At 42.9% G+C, this 19,742-nt stretch overlaps 1 protein-coding gene across 32 annotated transcripts in view; it reads right to left on the bottom strand.

Moving 5' to 3' along the window:
- The window catches only part of CADPS (calcium dependent secretion activator), a 438,027-nt gene that overhangs the window by 236,543 nt on the left and 181,742 nt on the right, over positions 1–19,742 (bottom strand). For all 32 annotated transcript variants that reach the window (XM_070238689.1, XM_070238692.1, XM_070238698.1 and 29 more), the window contains exons 4-5: positions 12,658–12,738; positions 1,400–1,633 (exon numbers count right to left, since the gene is read on the bottom strand). In XM_070238689.1, coding sequence (XP_070094790.1) covers positions 1,400–1,633; positions 12,658–12,738 — 315 coding nt within the window. The remainder of the gene's footprint in view (positions 1–1,399; positions 1,634–12,657; positions 12,739–19,742) is intronic.

Below are 19,742 nucleotides of genomic sequence, written 5' to 3'. Positions count from 1 at the left end.
TCCAGGGCTGCATGGCTCCTAGAGATTCTTTTTTTTTCTGACAACTTTATTGAGGCATATTTTACATATCATGTAATTAACCCATTTCAGGTGTACAATGCCGTGATTTTAGTAAATTTACTATGTTGTGTGACCATCATCATAAATTAGTTTTAGGATATTTTAATCTCCTCCAGCAAGGTTCCTCATGTCTATTTCTATCCCCTGCCCTAGGCAATGCTAATCTACTTTCTGTTTCTGGATATTTGTCTTTTCTGTACATTTCATATAAATGGAATCAAACAATATGTGGTCTCTTGTGTCTGGCTTCTTTCAAGAAGCATAAAGTTTTTGAGGTTCATGTAAATCAAAGCATGTGTCAGTGGTCTGTTCCACTTCATTGCTGGATAGTAGTCCCTCATATGGATGTACCACGTTTTGCCTATCCATTCATCAGTTGATAGACATTTAGATTGTCTCCATTTTTGGCTATTATGAATAATGTTACTATAAACATTTGTGAGCAAGTCTTTGTGGGGACATGTGTTTTCATTTTTCTTGGGTAGATATCTAAGAGTGGAGTTGCTGCAACATATGGTAGTTTTATGTTTAACTTCTTAACAAACCACCAAACTATTTTCCAAAGTGACTGCACCATTTTAATCCCTACCGCTAATGATTTGAGTCAATAGGTCTGGGTGGTACAGGAATCTGCATACTAAACCAGCGTTCCAGGTAATCCTAATGTAGCTAGATCAGAACCCTTCTTTAGATTATATGTATAAAAACAAACACTTGAATAGAAGTTACAGAGAAATTTATTGACGTGTTGAGCCTTCTGCCACAATTCTGGCCTAAATGAGTTCTTTCTTTGTGTTCTTCCCACCAAGTGGTGGACTGAAATGGTAAGATCATGTAGACTCATGGTGGCTGCCATAATGGACCAGGTGAAGGCAGAGCAAAACACCTGACAAAGAAGAGACTGAACTAAAAAAGTCTTCCCCACCAGAAGGGGCTCTCTACCGTATAGCCAACAGGAGAGATGATGGGTAAGAAAATTTGCAACTCACCATGAAACGATGCTAGATTGTTTCTCTCATCACTGTAATACAGGTTGCCAAAATGTAAACTTTCTAAATTGCATAAGGTCTTTACAAAATCCTTGAGCACAGCTTGAAGACAGGGAAAATAATGCAAGATTAAATTTAGTAGGTGGTTCTTAAGACTGCATTTCCTTAAAAAAGTATGGGCTCCTGGAGATAGGAATCACTTGCTGATTAGCTGACCTATGCTTAACAAGCTGTTATTTTAATAACTGCTCCTGGAGTGCAAGGAGGAAAACAAGCTGATTGTGGTGCATCTAATCACCCATGTCCTGCTTGCTGTGCTAGAAAACTTTCAAGAGTTGAGAGCTTTTTACCTCCAAGGAGAAAGACAGCACGACATCTGACTTGGAGAGCTGGTTCTCGCTCTCCTCACCCATGTCGATGATGGAAGCATTGTGGCTGCGTTTGAGTTTCTGCAGCTTGAACTCGCCACCTTTGGACACGGGCATGCTCTCCAAGTTGGCCATGAGTAGGTTGACAGATGACTTCAGCTCCTCAATGTACATGTTTTCCATTTCTTTGGATACAAACTTGGGAAATTTGCGTTCCTGGTAAAGGAAAAGAAAAGTATGAGCAGAGGAGTAAACAGAGACCTAATTTACATAGAAAGTTTTTGTCTTGCAGCCCGGAGTTACGATAACTATTGAAATTTGTCCATAAATTGTGGCATTGTGCTAGAAAAATGTTCAGTCTAGTTGGGTAGACAGCTGCCTGACTTCTAGTTATTTACATTCTCCAACAGGTAAGAAACACATACATAAACATATAGTAAGAAAGAGTCAAGTGTTTTATTATAGTTATATTTTTTCCCAGTTTTCTCCAGCAAATTTGATTTGTGGAAAGAAAAATGGGGTGATATTTTTCAAATCTTGTTTCAGTTGGAGCAGTTCTTCTTTTTAGCAAAATGCAGTCAGTTGCCTTTAAGTTATGGAGACAGAAAGACATCCTATTTCTGGATCTCTATAGAGATTTTCTCACATGAATAATTCAAAAGGAGCTCATTTGAGATGTTTCAAACATAGCTCATGGCTATTTCTAAAAAGAATAGTTACTGTTTTCAAGAAAAATTGAAAACGTTAATAAAGCAATGAAAACATGATTAAAATTCTTTAGAAAAGAAGATAAAGCAGTTCAGTGTTAGAACTGACCTCTCTTCTTTTCCTTCCTTGCCTATGCTTTCAGTTATAATGGCAACATGCTTTGGCCATGCTCTTTGTTTCTTCATATCTCTAAGTTGACCAAGTGCCTTGAATATACTTTGGATCAGTTACCACCTCAAAGAATCATTTCCCACTTGAAACATGAATTTGCCCTCCCCAGTCCCGTTCCGTATATGATCACATGAGGAGCAAGTCAAATAAATCAGTTTGATTTTTTTGCAAGTGACAGGAAAATTCAACTTGAACTGGCTTAAACAATGAAGGAATTTATTGGTTTGAAAATATCCTGGGGTAGATCCAGCTTCAGGCAAGGCTGGAATCAGGATACATATGATATCACCACAACTGAGTTTTTCCTCCAAATTTTGTTTGGGTTTCTCTGGGTTTACTCTATGCTCAGCCTGGCTCCCTTTAATGTCACAAAAAGATTGCTAAAGATCTGCACTTCACAATATCACATCACACTATCTAAAGGAAGAGTGAACATCCTTTTGTAATGCCCACAGAAGAGGGAGAGTCTTTTCTTTCACAATTCTCACCCAAAGTCAGACTAATGTACATACCCTGAATGAATTTCTATGGCCAATTATAATATGCTGTGCCGAATTGCTTAGGCATGGTTTATGTTCTCCCTCCATGTGGCTGGGGCTAGAACTCCACCTCGATCACTTGGAACATGAATTGGTTTGCCAATTCTGGGTAGCAAAAAATAAAATGTCTAGTACATGGGCACCTGACTTAAAGTCAATCAACTAATTCTATTAAGTGGCCAACAATCAACTGGAGTTTAATCTCTCAAACAACTTAACTGAGAGATATTGAGATTGCAGTCAGTGGTGGAGCTGAAACAATAAGATCATATAGGCTCATGGGTGGTTGCCATATTGGACCAGGTGAAAGCAGAGTAAGAAACTTGACAAAGAAGAGAAAGAGGTAGAGAGATAGAGAGAGGGAAGGAGGGAGATAGAGACAGAGAGAGGGAGGAAAAGAGGGAGAGAAGAGAAGAGGAGAGAAGAGGCTATCTGTATTCACAAAAAGGAGCTTTGCCTTTTATTGGTTTTTGAATCCCCACAAAGCCTAGTTATTCCTCCTGCATTTTGGATTTTTGAGATTCTCTTATTTTCCTTTCAACAATTCCCCCCTACCCACTGGTTAGCTACAAAGGTTTTTCTTCCTTGCCACCACAGAAACTTCACTGAGATTCCAATAGTGGATCCTCTCTATAGGGCTTGGAGATACCTTTGTGCTATGCCAACCTTCTTCCTACCTGGGGTCCATCAGAAGTGTTCCCCTTTCCGCCTGCCACCCTCTGTAACTCTCTGCCATCTTGTCATCTTCCACTTTTTACCTTAAAACTTTACTTCCCTAGGTTGAGTCCCCTGATTGAACTTTCTCGCAATACCTAGCTCAACTTCTTGGTAACATTTATTATAATTAATGAAACAATCGTGAAATTTATTTGTTTAATGTCTGTCTTTCCTGCTGGGCCACAAGATAGGACTATACCTATCTTGAAACCCCTGCTGAATTCTTGTTATCTAGTATAATGTTTGGCACATAGTAATTGTTCAATACATATGAGTTGAGTGAAGGAATGGATGGCTTGCCAAAATGTCCATATTAAATATCAACACAGCTAAAACTTGCTGTGAGGAGGAGGTGGAGAGATGACGAATTAAGTTCTGGAAGAACACTGAGATTCTGCTTTTCCATGTAAATGAATAAGGGGGTCTGAAATCCACTCAGCAACCTTAGAGAACCGGTTCCTTCTGGCACCTCTTGGTATAATCATTTCCTGCTTTAACACTGGGCTCAGCCCACTGCGTGGTGCTTTCTAAACATATTGTGGGTGAATGTGAGAGGAGAAGCAGGATGGATGCCTCTGAAATGAGAGGATAGGTTGATGAGCTTGACAGGAGCTAGTAATGATTTAAAGCAAGAGTTTTATTTCTTCAAAACTCTTGCATAGTGGGCTTGCTTTTTGTCATTCTTAGACTCAATCGGGGACAATTGTGAGCCTCAGAAACTTGGGCATCCTTTATGAAAAAGGCCATGGAGATGTAAGGACTTGGCTGCTGGGCCACCATCACTTAGGAAACATTTACTGCCAACCAATACTGTGCCTGCAGTAGTGGTAGGCATGGGTGGATCATGATTAAAGGATGTGTACTGTTCTCCTGGAGCTAACAGTTAGTGAGGAGAACAATCTATAAAGAAACATCAAGGTAGACACTGTAATGGAAGTATATGGGATGTGGACTCTTCCTGAGAGAATCAGCCTGCCTTTTCTGAGGAGGTGATCCTTGTGCTGAGACTCGATGGATGAGGAAAAGTTTGCCACCAGGCTGAGTTGGCTAAGACAGGGCCACCACTGTTTTCTCCTTTCCATGGAAAATGTAACAGGTAACCATGAATCCAAGAAGGTCTATATAACTGTATGCAGTCACAAAATATTTCCCCATCTCCTTTGGGACGTGGCCCTTCTCAGGAGTGAAGAGAAGAATGAAGCAGGTTAATTCATGGTCAAAGAGTGGTCCCCAAGGCCATGTTAAAGGCTGCCAAGCAGCATAGGTTACATACTAACAGCCTGAAGGCCGTTACACTAACCTATTTCTTTCCTCCTCATGTTGGGGCCCAAACCTCATAACTACATAGGATTCTTGGGGAGCTGGAGAAGTGGTAAATCTGATTTTTATTGGCAGCTGCCGGCCTTGCAGTTGCCACGGAGTTGGAGAGAAAAACCATCATGTCCGTCAAGTGGGTTCTTTCCTGCTAATCAGCCTTGAGAGATTCTGCCATTAAGTGCAGTCCCTTTTATCATGCCATCTTTGGAACTCACATGGGGCCTGTAACTCCACAGTCCTGAAGTTTTGGAAGAAGACCCGGTGGTTACAGACAATACCACTCTGGCCCAGAGATAGCATCCACCCAACTTTATACAGCAGAATACTGGAAAAATCCAAAGAACGATCACCCCTCCCGGAACTCGGACAGTTCCTAATGACACCATAAAAAGAGGCTCATAAAACTGAAGTCTGCAAGAGAAAACAAGGCCATCTTTCTGCCCTGAGTATTTAAGCCTTGAGAAGAAATACCATTCTGTCAATCTAGGCTGAAGTTCTTGAGGGGAGTTTTCAGCAGCAGACCCATTACAAACACATTTCAAAGCTGCAGTTGTGCCAAAATAAGGAAAATGTAGTCGTCCATCTCAATTGTTACTTTCCTAGGCATAAAGGTAAATTAGCCTTGACAAAAGGATGGTTTATTCACATTGCTTTATGAAAGACATAGCATCCGGGTGGACAAAGTCTTCCAAAGAAAATCTCCACTGGCCATTTATTTTTGTTTTGGGCTGATAAGAATCCTCATGGGGACGGCCTCCCAAGGACAATTCCTACCAGGGTTATTTATGCTTGGCCACATTGAGGGATGTTTGGAACATCTTGAAAAATAACATTTGAAAGTCCTAACAGCTCTGTTAGCCATTTACTTTTCTTCTTTGTCTTTGCATGTTTACCCATAGAGGATGAGGTGGGTATGCGCATAAAAGCTGATAAGGATACTCCCACTCAGAGAGAGGATCTAGACCCCAAAGGCTCAAATGACATACTGGTGGATGATCAGAAGGAAGGATGTGGCAGCAGGACACTTTCTAGACATGGCGTTCACTGACAGTACTGTGCCTATTCAATACAATCTTTCAAATACTTCCTGGGCTCCTATCATGTGTCAGATGGCATGGTTGTCACTGAGGATGAGCCACTCAAGTAAGTGGCAATGGTATGGAGTCGGGGGAATGCCAGAAAGGAACCAGTTAGATACCATGTGACACATGAAGTAACAGAGGCAGGCGCAGAGTACAAAGGGGTACCAAGGAACCTTATCCAGTCCACATTAGTGAAACAGACTCGACTCTGAATCCTGGTCTTCCACTTGCTAGTTGTGTGAGTTTAGACAGGTGTCTTCACCTGTCTGAATTTTGGTTTCCATGTTTGAAATGGGGATAATAAACCTCATAGAGTTATTGTGATAAGTAAGAGATAATAACAAATGTTAATACTTTTTGACCATTGACTATCTATATACTATGTATATGTATACAAACATATATGTATACAGATACATATATCATATACATATACACATACATATATACACATACACACAAACATATACACATATCCATATCCATATATATCAGGCACCATGCTACCACCACCACCACTAACAATGACAATAATAGTAATGATGATGGTGACTACAGTAGAGATCATGATGCTAGTTGGCATTTATGAATGTTAACTGTTTATTGGGCATTAAGCTAAGCAGTTTACGTGCTGTACCTCATTTAATCCTTCCAAAAACCTATTGAGACTAGTGCTGTTATTTATTCCCATTTTCTGGAGGAAAATGAGGCATAAAAGCTAAATCAATAATTAGTAGAATTGAGTTTGAAACCTAAGCCCGCATTCTTAGCTACCATATGATAGGGCAGAACTGTCTGGCCCCAAATGGCAATCAACAGAGCCAAGGTTAACCCTATGGGGCCTCTCCACATGGTGCACCCTCTAGGCATTACTTCATCTCACGGTGTTCAGCAGAGGGCTATAGTCCTCCATAGCAGTGGCTGTTCCACGAGGACTGTGTGATGGTGGGTGTGGGAGAAAGTGTAGGGAGTGATGGGGGAAAAGAAAGAAAGAAGGTCTTGGGAGTAATTTGTCAAAATCAGCATCACAAAAGGCATTTTGGGCACAGGTGTTATAGTTTCCTGGATTGGCTTCTTTACTCAAACCCATTTTTAACTGGCTTGGTCTTACTTCCTCAGCTTTTATGAATTAGATGGACTTCCCTTGGCTTAAATGAACTTCAGACGACCTCCTTGGCATTTAGACTTTCCCTTGAATTCAGATTTCCCTGGGTTCTGAGCTACCTGACAAAGGCCAGAGTCAGGGAGATGCTCACTACACATATTCCTTCAGGCAAAAAATTGAACTGAACTCTGCTGTGTGCCTGGACACTGTGCTATTTCACGATGCAGGGTGGATGCCAAGTACAATAAAATTAATTTGTAAGCTAGGGGTAGTAGCATTCTCTGGTAGAAGAGGACTCCATTTTTGTCTGATTTTTGGCAATGTATGGAACAGGACTTTTCCATCAGGGAAATATTTGGATATTATGTCTCTCCTGGGGCATATTCTCATCAATGTTTGCAATAGGACCATGAAATGACATGGTAATTTTGCTCTGCAGGCAATAGAGGTCTAAATGGCAACTCCACATTTAAATGATAGCTTGAAAAACCAATGGTGTTTCACTTCCAGACCTCTGCCACTAATACTGCAAAAGCTGTAATATTTGTCTTATATAATTAGCTCAAGAATTTTTGAATTTTACCCCAAAACGTGGCCAAAAGAATTGGCAAATATCACAGCAGCACTAATGCCACAATCTGCCTGCTTAAGCTCTAATGTCAACTTCTGATCGCACAATTTAAATAACTTAGACTTAATTCCTGGGTGAAATTTGGGGACACTTTAATATCAACATGACAGGATTTGGGAAATGTTTGAACATGGATAAAGAAGTCTTTTCTACCAGATTTTTAAAAATGCATTCAGATCTCTTCATGGAACTTTTAAGGCAGCATGTCTGATGTTCACAGTGAGGGCTCGTGCAGCCGTCTGTGTTTGATGATTCATGGGATGTTGGGGTGATTGAATTGATAGGTTACAGTATAGGGTTGCAGGTAGAAGAGATCTGCCTTTTACTTGTCTCCTTTCTCCCCCAGGAAGAAAGGACAAACATACGCCTTTCATAAGCATGTGCTAATGAGAATGCTGCTGGAAGAACCACCAGGGTCCCTATAACCTCTTTTCCAGAGTCCAAGGGAATCAAAGTGGAAAGGATTCAGAATTCTCGGAGCCAGTTCTGCCTGATACTGTTGCTTCATTTGGCCTTCTGGATAAACTGAAGGGAATCCAGAGCAAATTTTAGTGGAAGAGAGAAAGCAGTTTCCCGGAGGAGCAGCCATCAGGAAGAGAGGACATGGGGGTAGTCCTGTCCTGGTGAAACTTCCTGCCTGTCATCTAACTGCTCAAAAGAAAGAGCCTGAAACTTGGAATCAGAGTACTGAGCTTCTACTTACTAGCTGAGTGAACTTGGGCACATCACTTAAATTCTTTGATGAGCCTAAAGTGGAGAGAATTACTGCAACACCCAGAATTGTTCGTCACAGGTCTAAACGAGAGTTCACGTGAAATTCTACAGCCAGTGCCTGACGCTTTTAATAAAGGACTGATTGACAGAAAGAGAGAGAGGTCAGAATGAGGTCAGGTAAAGGCTTGGGTGAAGGACATGTCGGATCCTCGGATGAAGTGATGAGGAAAATGAGGGCCTGTATTTGGGGAGGCATTTTGTAATGGTAGTACACATAGTGGTTAAGAGTGCAGATTCTGGTCATTGAGTGGCCGTGGCCATGTCCTCTCATGTCTCTGCCTCAGCTTCCTCTATAAAATGTGGATAATGATAGCACCTTTCTCATAAGGTTGGGTGGTGGGTTAGCTAGGTTATCAAATGTAAAATGCTTAGAAGAGAGTCTGGCACACAGTAAACACCATATAAGTGATAGTTATTAATTATGAGCACATCTTGGGGCATCTCTCAATTCAAAATTGCCACTCCAACCACGACTCTACCCCTAGGTACCACCCACACCTTTAGTGATGTATCTCTAGCATCCGTGTGTTCAATGAGACCCTCACCCCCTTCTCCACAATGGATTGATTGATTGCTTCAGAGCCTGGCCCTTGAACCAAGTTGGGTCAATCAGAGGCATGACTCTTGAAATTGTGAATTTTAAAGGAGTAGTAAGAAAAGTGGAAAGGGGAGATAGCAGAAAGATTTGAGAGAGTTTGATTGGTTGAATGATTCCCTATTGGCCATATTGGAAACATGTAGAGCTGTGGAGCAGTCATGTTTCCCATCTGAGAAGCAAAGAAAGCTGGTTTGCAGAGAAAGAAAGAATAATGAATGGGACACACAGAGATAAGAGGCGAGGGGAAGTCCTGACCACTTGGCAGCCCTGGTTCCACTTCCCTCCTGGGTCTTGACTGTGTCTTGCACTTAGACTCTGTGAGATATTTCTTGATCCCCAGAGTCAATCCTCTCTTTTACATAAGCTTCCTTGAGTTGGTGCCTCTAATTTGCAATCAAAAGTGCTCTACTCATCTTTTAATTCAGAGAACAGAGTGAATTATGTATGATGGATGACATCTACATCCAGGAATTTCTGGTTATGATATTTACAGGAGCTGATGTTCAGCCATATGGGTTGAAATGCACACCCTCACTAAAATCCACTGTGATGCCAGAAATAGAAAAATCAGGGCATGCTAAAGGAAGATAAGCAGAGGTGCTTTGTTTTAATGTCTTTTCACGGACTAGCCAATATCTGAGATCTCGATATTGTATTTAGTTTTTAGTAGATGAGATATTTCTCAATTTTCCTCAGCATTAGCCAGGCTGGTTTAGACACAGAGAGAATTTATTTTCCTTGGAACCCAACTAAACTGATGGAAAAGTAGTTACGTAGCTGACGCTCAAGAATAAGTGGAACCATGGACTTGAACATCCTGAGGATCCCAGTATATTATTCCCTGTCTCTGTCTCTGTCTGTATGTTGGCTTCATTCTTTCATCTTCTTTTCCCTGCATGGAAGAACTGAAGGTGGCTGCAGACATCTTTCTAGCACTAGAAACACAGCCCTGTTGACCTGCAGTCCACAGTCCCAGGGAAGGGATTCATTGGTTTAGTCTGCATCAGGTATCCATTTCTGGACCAGTTACTTGTGGCCAGGGCAGGCTGGGAACTGTGACTGGTTCTGCTTGGGTGAAGAGCTCCCTTCCAGGACCAAATAGCTGTGGCAAGGGGGCCACTGGCATGAATAAACATTGCAGAAGAAGACAGTCCATTTCTAGGAGGACGGGAGATAGTAGGGGGCAGACCCTCTCATAGAAATCCTCAATACCCTAAATGTTTGTGGGTTCCTCCACATAGTTTGAAATTATTCTCTGTTCTCTGTAAATAATAACCAAGATTCACTTTAATTTTTTATTTCATTGTCCAAGAAAGCCTAGTTCTAAGTTGTTAATAATATCCTACTTGGTATCAGAATATCTAGCGGTGTGGGCTGGGGGATAGTTCCTAGATATCCTGTTCAGAGATGGGCAACTTGGCTCCCTATCTACCAGTTGTTCATCCATGATCATTCAAAAATTAAAATGAGCTTACGGTAGTTTCTTAAATTATCATGTAAAGTCTCAAAGTAAACAAAACAAAGGTGCCAGGAACTTGTTTTTGAAGTATGTGTGTGTATGTGTAATTTTCTTTAAATGGGATGAATACCTCCTTGTTGGGGTTGTAAATAGTTGCCTAAAGGCAGGAAATAGACCAAATGACCTCCGTTTTCTGGATAATCCGCTGAGGAGACACTGAGTTTACAGAAGTAAATTCTAAAGCCTCATTGATGTTTACTCCCACATTAAGCAGGATGTTCAAACATAAGAGCCTTTCATACTACCTTTAGCCAAATCCATAAGTGCATACTATTTTTAGCCACCAGACTAACTCTACTATAAAATTTGAAGGTGTCCAAAAACAAGATGCAAAGCATTTCAATAAAACTGCTTGAGCACAAATGGGGCTTTTTATGCTTCTTGGAATCTTTCTTCTGTTTCTCTTCTAGTAGAATTCCTTGTGCCCATCCTCCCTACCATCTCCCACAGCCCTCTTCCCTCACATACACACATGGCCTGTGGCTACTGTAGGAATAAGTAGGACCCTGTTTTTTAAAATTTTGATAATTTGTTTTTCATGACTTTTTTTGCATCAATTATGAGTTTTTAAGATATTGCATTAAAATATTATTTATTTTGATTACTCAATTTTTGGCCCCCCTCTTAAAGTTTTCCCCAGAGGAGCACACCTCACCCTTGTCCTAGGCCTGATATTTAGACAGACTTGAACTTAGGGTCCAGTGTAGCCTCTTAACTAGAATCTATCATGCTCAGTCTGGATTTCCCCATCTCTAAAACAAGAATGATAACTGAAATGTCCTTCTAGGGCTATTTTGAGGATTGAATGCAAGGGTACATGTAAAGCACTCAGCATGTTTGATACAGAGTCAGCACTCCATAAATACTACCGGCGTTACTACTGTTAACGGCAACACAAATGACAACAAGAACGATGGGTAACATTTCGGCTCATCAATGCTAAGACATAACCCCAACCCTAGAGAAATCTTATATACTGGGAGGCTCAGACACATAAATGAATAGTCCCCGTTCGATGATCTGTGGTAATAAAGGTTTATACGTGGCAGGAAGAAAGCACAAAAGTGGGGAGGACTAACTGCTAAGCTCTTAGAGAAGGGGTTTTAAGTTGAACACTGGAGGGTGAGTAGGACAGTTTGCTAAGTGGAGGAGAGAAGAAAGGTCATTCCAGGTGGAAACACCAGTAGGCACAAAGCCACCGAGGCTGGAAAGGATCTGGAATATTCTGAGAGAGACATTCTCTGTAGCTGGAATGGGGAGTTCTGGTGGGAAAGTTGTGGGAGGTGATGCTAATATGGGAGGATATGGTTTGTGGATTAAAAGCCTTGAATATCCTTCTAAAAAGGTTAGATTTTGTTCTGGGGGTGATAGAGGATTCTATTGAAGGATTTTGAGGCTCTGTTGTGAGATATTCGTATACGAGGCTTAGAATGGCAACTGTGTGAAGGATGAACAGGAGAGCGGGAGGGAGTGGAGCCAGGGATGCCCATTAGGAGCCTATTGTAAGATCCAGGCATTGAAGACGAGGGCCTGAATCAAAGCCCTAGCAGCGGAGCCGGAAAGCAGTAAAGAGCTCTGACCCACATTTAGGAAGTGGAATCAATGAGCTGGGTAGCTGATCGAGTGCGGAGTATTGTAGGAGGAAGGAGAAATTGCGAATGACTAGGAGGTTTCGTCCATAGTAATTGGATGCAGAACACCCGAAGAGGAGTAAATGTAGGTATGGGGATATAGCGGGAGGGAGAAGATAAGGAGCTAGATTTTGAACACATTTAACTGGAAATGCAGGGGAATATCCAGGTGGAAATGCTCAATAGACAGTTGGAAATATAAGTCTGGGACTCAGAAGAAAGGTCAGGCTGGAGTTTGAGTATTGACTGGAGCATAGGAAATGTACATGCTATCTTCGGGAGAGTTGCACTGAGAAAGGAGGGCTGAAGGTCCAATCAGGGCAATTCTCCTCATCTTTCTTCCTCTCTGCTTCCCAGTTTTATCTTTTCAAGGCTCTTAATAATCAGTGTGCTTCCTGTGTAGGACTTTGGCCCGGACCCCCAGTGAATGTCCCCAAAGTTTCCTTACCCTGGCTATTTGGTCCGCCATTTGGAGACGTCCATCCAGCTCTCGTCTGATCTGGGCTGCTTGCTCATCTGGATTGTCCAGCTGCACAAAAGCACAAACGTGGAGACTTTCAGTTTGGTCACCAAAGACAGTAGACTCATGACTTTCCATTTTACATCCTCTACTCTGTGCCCCTATGGATATACTTTACTAAAAGTTAAGAATCTTGAAACAGACAAATCTAGTTTGAGTGAAATCCTAAGTTCAATCCTCCTCAGCAGAGCGTGATGTGGTAGGCAGTTGCTAAGGAAGACATTTGAATGAGCTTGTACAAGAATCACTTCTGAACTGCTAGGCAGCAATGCTTCTAATGAGGGCCCAATGCAGCACCTCTGTTTTGGCCCAAGGAAGAAAGTGTTTACATGGCAGACACACAAGGAAGGACATGGTAACATAACTCTTAGAAATGTATGAAGCAGACATAATGAGTATTCATAGTGCCTACATGGCGCATATCCTGCTGCTCTTGCACCGCCGGACTGAAGGTTAATCCATCATCGCCACCCTTCTTATTGAGCCCAGAGACCTTCTCAACCAGCACTCCAGATGGCCACCACCATGCACTTGGTGTTGATATCTAAGTTGAAATCTATCCTTTTCTTCCCTGATGGTGAGTTATTAGAATATAAGGATCAAAATACCCAAACATAAATAAACCTGGGCGATTCCCTAACTTCTCTGGATTTAGTTTTTTCTTCTATAGAATGAAGGGGCTGGTTATGTAATCTCTGTCCCATTCACATCTTTCTACGAATCTATGAAAAGACATTGGCAAACATTTCCATAAGTGGCCATATAATTAACACTGTAGGCTTTGAGAGCCGTAAGATAGATCTCTGTTGCAATGACTCACCTCTTCCAATGAAGTGTGAAAACAGCCATAGACAACATGTAAATAAATGAGCACTGCTGTGTTCCAATAAAATATTATGTGCAACAACACGCGGTGGGCCATAGTTGCTGATCCCTGCTCCTTAAATTGAAGTTCTCTCTTTATTTCCAAGGAAGCCTAGCTCTATCCTTCAAACTGTAATTTAGTCTGTTTTCTTTAGTAATTTATGATTTACTTTATTCACAGAAAAGATTAATAAGTAGGAAACAGTGGCATTCAAATAAGGTGGGCTTTATTCCTCTCTTTAGTACATATTAACTCACAACAAAAAGTAGCTTAAGAAGTACATGGGTTTCCCAAGTCCCTTTGTTTTAAAAGCCATTTTTATTCAGAAATTTGAAAATGATGAAATTTTTATTCAGAAATTTGAAAATGAAAACCCAGCTCCTTGCCTAAAAAAAAGTATCCCATCTATGCTATGAAATGGTTTAGAAAATAAGTTATTTTTAACATGATATAAACAAGAACACTAAAAAAAATTATGGTCCTACTTTTGAAGCATCCTGAATAGTCTTCTTCGGTTTGTTTTACAAAACATATAAAACTCCATCTGGCTTTATGCTGTGCGCGTTTATCACCCTGCTCAATTTGGGAGTTGCCTTATCTTCTCCTTTCCACAGTTTTGAGGAACAGGACTATTTCCTAGATCATAAAGACTGAACTGCAACTTTTGGCCATATATTCTAGGGTAGCATTTCCCAAAGGGTATTGTGCTGAACCACAATCTTATTAGATACTCAAGAAGAAAGGGATCCAGAAGGGCTCCAGAAGAATGGTCAGATACGTTTGGGAAACGCTGTCAAAATGCACAAAGTCTCTGAGAAGTTCTGTAGAAGGGAATCTGTTAGATTTGACCAACTCAACTGTATTTTAACTTAAGTTTTTATTTTTTGGAAAATTCCCAGAGAACATGAGTTGGAAATCTTGTTCTAAATAAATATAAAGAGAACCACCAGTTGATCCAGATGACCAGTGGTCCATGGGTCACCATTTGCCAAGTGGGAAACGTGGTATCCTCAGTGTCTTTTTTAAGCTCCAATGAGCTGTTTTTATTCTATTCCCTTGGAAGCCCAAGACTTCTTCAGATTCAGGTGCAAATGCACTGGGAACACTCAGACTTGTCTTGTTCACAATACGTATGCAAATGATGAAACATCTGACTGCTCCACTGAGAAGCAGAAAAATGACTTGGTTAGGAGCTTAAGTTGGAAATTTTGTCAGAAGATATGGTGTTCACAGAGGTTAAAACTGAGAAGACAAAACACAGCCCAACAGAACCATCCCCATCACTAAATTTTGCACAAGCATCTGAACGCAACTAGAAATAGCAGAGAATGCCAGCAATGAAGATGAGCTGGCTAGGTCTACACCAAGCTTCATTCATTAATTCATTGGATCAATCATTTACTTAGTCACGATTTTTATGGAATGTCTTGATATGCCAAGATACTGGAATACAGAGAGGACAAGACAGACCCAGTCCTTGCCTCTATGGAGCTCAAATCTAGCAAGCACAGATATGGTTATTTGAACAATTGGGTACAAAAGAGAAGGGATTAGCTCTTATTGATCCCATATCAAGCCCAGGTACCCTACGACCTATGTTACAGCCTTTTCTAAAGGGTCCCAAGAAATAGATGTTAATGCATATTCTCCCAGGACAAGGACTCTGGGGTCAGGAAATGCTGCCCCCTCCTGAAAATTTATAATACATATTAGCATAATTAAGATTCTGAGGGGCTGGCCCCGTGGCCGAGTGGTTAAGTTCGCGCGCTCCGTTGCACGGCCCAGGGTTCAGATCCTGGGCGCGGACATGGCACCGCTCCTCGGGCCACGTTGAGGCAGTGTCCCATATGCCACAACTAGAAGGACCTACAACTAAGATATACAACTATGTACCAGGGGGGATTTGGGGAGATAAACCAGAAAAAAAAAAAGATTCTGAGAAATTCTAGAGTAAATAAGCCTATTTAACTGCATTTAACTTTGTCTTTTATGCAACCATTTCACTGAAAACAAATATTCCACAGAGCAGTTTGGGAAATTCCACATGTGCAACAACTTTATGAGGTAGGTACCATTATCACCCCCATTTTACGGATGAGGAAACTGGCTCAGTAAGGTTCAGGAACGTGCCCCGGTTCCCATGGCTGTTAAAGTGGTACAAGCCCCTTGAACTGGAGTCTGCTGTACCTGGCTCTGGAGCTCTTTCCTCTGTATTATGCTGGCTTCCTTCTTAAGTGCCTTGTTCGGTTGTCTAATTGGTTCTGACAATTAGCAAACTCAGGGCCCTCAATTTGTTCCTTGCATACATAGGCCTATTTAACACATAGAGCCACCAGTGGAGGGCAGAGAAATGCCTATCTTCTGCCACCTGTCGTGACTGGCTGATTTCTTCCAGACATGCTGTCGCAGGGCCAGAGCCTAAGAAATGATAGCCACAGAAACTTCTTCCTCCCTGAGAAATGATGGCAATGGCGTGTCGTTATCCTGGCTTTGCCACTTAGGAGCTGTGTGACCTTCAGGTCTCTTCATCTGAATAATTAGGAGAATAAGTCTACCGAAGGCTGTCATGCAGATTCACTCCAAGACAGTGAATATAAAGTGCTCAGCCCAGCGTCTGGCACGCAACAAATACTCAGGAAATGGTGGCCATTGTTTGAGTTATTAGAGTAGCCCATGTTGGCTGTATTTCTGACATGGGCCACCATGAGGCATCAAAGATTCAGACAAGAAGTTGCCAGATGGTACAGCGTCCCTCCCTGGCGCAAATGTGGGGTCGTGGTCTGGTAGTCTGTGCACTGGAAAGAAAGGTGATCAGGGGATCCCATCTCTCAACAAATTTCCCTGGCTTCTCAGCATCTCCCGCTTTCTCCAGGGTCAAGACTCTTTGCTCTGTCAGACTTTCATTAGCAGGAGTGACCAGAAGGTGGACACTGCTGCCTGACAGCTAATGATCTAAAGGGAGGATGAAAACAGAAACGCAACTAAAGCTCCTTAAAATAGCCTGGCATGATAGAGAAGGCCATCCTCAATCGAGAAGCTTGACAGCCCCACTGTATGAAATCCAAAAATACAAAGAGAAATCAAGTAATTACCTTTTCAAGTGCTGGAAAGAAAAAGCCAGAGAGTGAGCTTCCATGGAAACAAGGTGCTATTTACTGCACTGGGCTTTTCCATGAGGAAAGGAAAGATCAGCTAGCAAACCAGGCCAGGGGCAAACCTTTCCCGTTGATGGCTCATTAGGGTTAAAATATGTACATGTGCATGAAGACTTTTTACCTAATTAGACAGATAATCTTCCTACTAGCAGAGGTCAGGCAGAGGCAGCTTGGATGTGTTGATTTGCCCGCCGAGCAAAGGGGACTATTTCCCTGGGCTTTTCTTTTAAAGTGATGGAGAACTGAGCTCAGCACCGCCTAAGTGCAGACGAGGATCAGCCAAGCCTGTCTGAGGCTTGGGATTCTCTCCAGCTCACGGCCACGCCCTCTTAGTCAATGCAGAGACAAGAACTCAGACTGGCGTTAGTGTCGGGCTGATTTGTGCCTGCAGGAACGCTGTGTGGCGGAGGACACAGGCCTGAGAATCTGGTGAAGGGATTGGTGCCCAGCTGTCTCAATCCCTGTTGCATGACCTCGTCAAGCCTCTTAGCCTCTCTAAGCCTGAGTTTCCTCAATTGCAAAGTGGGGATCATTTTTATCTTTCATGGCTATGGAGAGGACTAAAGGAGACAATGTGTTGCATACTTCAAGGAAATTCAGGCTGACTTGGCTCCAAATCTTGACTCTGCAACTTCCTTACTCAAAGGGATTGAACAGTGACTGAACCTTCCCAAGCCTGTTTCCTTCTCTGTAAAACAGGGTTAAGATACCTCCCAAGGATTAACTGAGATGATATGGGTGCAAAGCACTTAATGTGCTTTAGTAGTAGGCACATAGTAGGTCCCATAGTTTAGCAAATAGTTTCTAGAATTATGTCTATTTTAGGGTGGGGATCCATGAGATGTTAACTCCCCTCCCTGCCCTTTATGATTTATCAAAGAAACCAGACACGGGGCTGGGGGAGTCCTGGAATGGACATGAGGTGCCTGTGTTCATGTCCTTTCACTTGCCTTTAGCTGGGGGGACTGTGGGCCAAAGTTGTGACCTCTCTGTCCACAATCCTCTCATTTGAGAAATGATAAACTCTAGGCTGTTAAGCTCCGGGAGTCTTTGAAAAGCCTAGATGAGCATTTCTCAAAGTCACATTCTAGGAACGCTAGTCCTGCAGATCCTCCATGAGAAAGGGCTCTGTGGCAATGAAGTCTGCTCCTTGTTTCCCCTTCCTGGAGAGCCACCAGCCACATGGGTGAGCAGCCCTAGACCAAGGCAACCTCATGTGGCCCCACATTTCCCAAGTTTATCTGACCACGTGTGCAATACCTTTGAACAACCCAACAACAGATTTTGGGATTTGCTCACCTAGGCAATTCTCCTGTGTGCTTCATTTTTCTCCCGTCCATGGACAGAAGTTTTTCTTGGGGGGAGGAGGGTGGGTAGAAGCAACCCCACTATGCAAATGGGTCTATATCCCCACTAAACGGACCCACATGTGACCGCTCTGTCTGACCTCTAGAGTGATGGAGAAATCATCGTGGGGCCCAGGCTTGGATCCTCCTCATTAGCTTCAAAGCCCTGGAGGATTGGCCTTGGCAGGGTCCCTGGGAGACATCCTCGGGTTCCAGCTTTCCCTAGGGTTGCTTGAATTCTCTGGTGCTCACATGCTATGATGATATGGAGGCAAGTCCAACTCTAGATTGTTCCAAAGTCATCATTGTTACTGCCTTCAGGCAGCCTTTGGTCAAGCAAAGAGAAGATGTGATTCAAATATGCAGAACATTTAAACAGAAACAGGCAGATTACTTTATGCATTATTTGAATAATTGTTCTGTTTTTTGGAAAAATCTGTAGTACTCAGCCTCAGAGCAAATGGACCAACTTCAGCCTCAGGACTAAAATGAAAAGGATCCAGAACTGTGGCTGGAAAGAGCTTTAGAGATGATGCGGTACCTCAGGCCAGGCTCTGAGGCCTGCTGAGCACTGTGGCCTGTCGGGCGCCACGTCCCCACTCAGTCTGTTCCACGGGTCCCCAGCCGAGGCCTTTGGAAGGATTGCTTCCTCCTGCTGCCAGGTCTTTGCACGTGCTGTTCCCCACACCTGGAGCACCCTCCTTTGTCTCCCCCTTGACTGGTAACTCTTTCTTATCCTTCAGCCTTCAGCTTGGCAGCAAACTCTTCTCTGACCTCCCCAAACTCGGTGAGCTTTTCCTGTGATAGGCCCTCCTGGCACTATGCACCTCTCTTTTACCGGTATTTATCACAACTGTAATTCTCATGTCCTCATGTGATTATCTGATGTCTACCTTCTAGAGTGTAAGCTCCCAGGGGACAAGGATGGATGGTTTTGCTCACCTGTGCGTCTCCGGCACCCAGCACAGTGCCAAATATTTAGTGGGCTCTGATGATTGCCTGACCAACTAAAGGACTGAGTTAATTCCCAAAGAGGGACAATGACCTGCCAACAGTCACACAACAATCAGTGAGAGAGCTGGGACCAAGCTCCCAACCTGCTAACTTCTAGTTTGCAGCCTTGCTGCTTAGTGACTGTGTGTCGGAAGCGCCATTCTCTGCAGAAATAGGGAACGACTGAACTTTGCTGGCCTATAACCAGTCACATTCCTGATGAAGCACCCTTCATTTTGGGCTTCAGGGGACAGAGGCAGGTGTGCCATAAGCAGCTGTGGCACAAACCACCTGCTGGCCTGGGTTTAGCTCAGTCCGTTCATGCTGTTTCCTCTCCACTTCCTGGCCTGGTCCCTCGGTTCCCAGGGATTGGTGTCTGAGAGGGAGGGTGCCAAGACCCACGGCAGAGCCAGGCAGAGGCGCCTCCCTGTAAAGCTCTCCTTTCAGCTGGCACTCCCCTCCTTTTTTCCACAGACCCATGCTTTTATCCTCCTTCAGAGACAAATTGCTCCTGCGGATGCTGTCTTCCTGGCGCACTGCAATCTGAAAGTTACAGCTGGGATGGTGTCCGTTCCAGCTAAGGGATGTGGGCGGCCAAGCTCTTGTCTCAGGGATGTGCCGAGGTTAGGACTGTGGCTACGTTACTGTGTTTAA

Source organism: Equus caballus, chromosome 16, assembly GCF_041296265.1.
Source record: "Equus caballus isolate H_3958 breed thoroughbred chromosome 16, TB-T2T, whole genome shotgun sequence".
NCBI lineage: Eukaryota > Metazoa > Chordata > Mammalia > Perissodactyla > Equidae > Equus > Equus caballus.
Note: the sequence above shows the minus strand (reverse complement) of the source record. Positions and strands in the feature narration are given on the sequence as shown.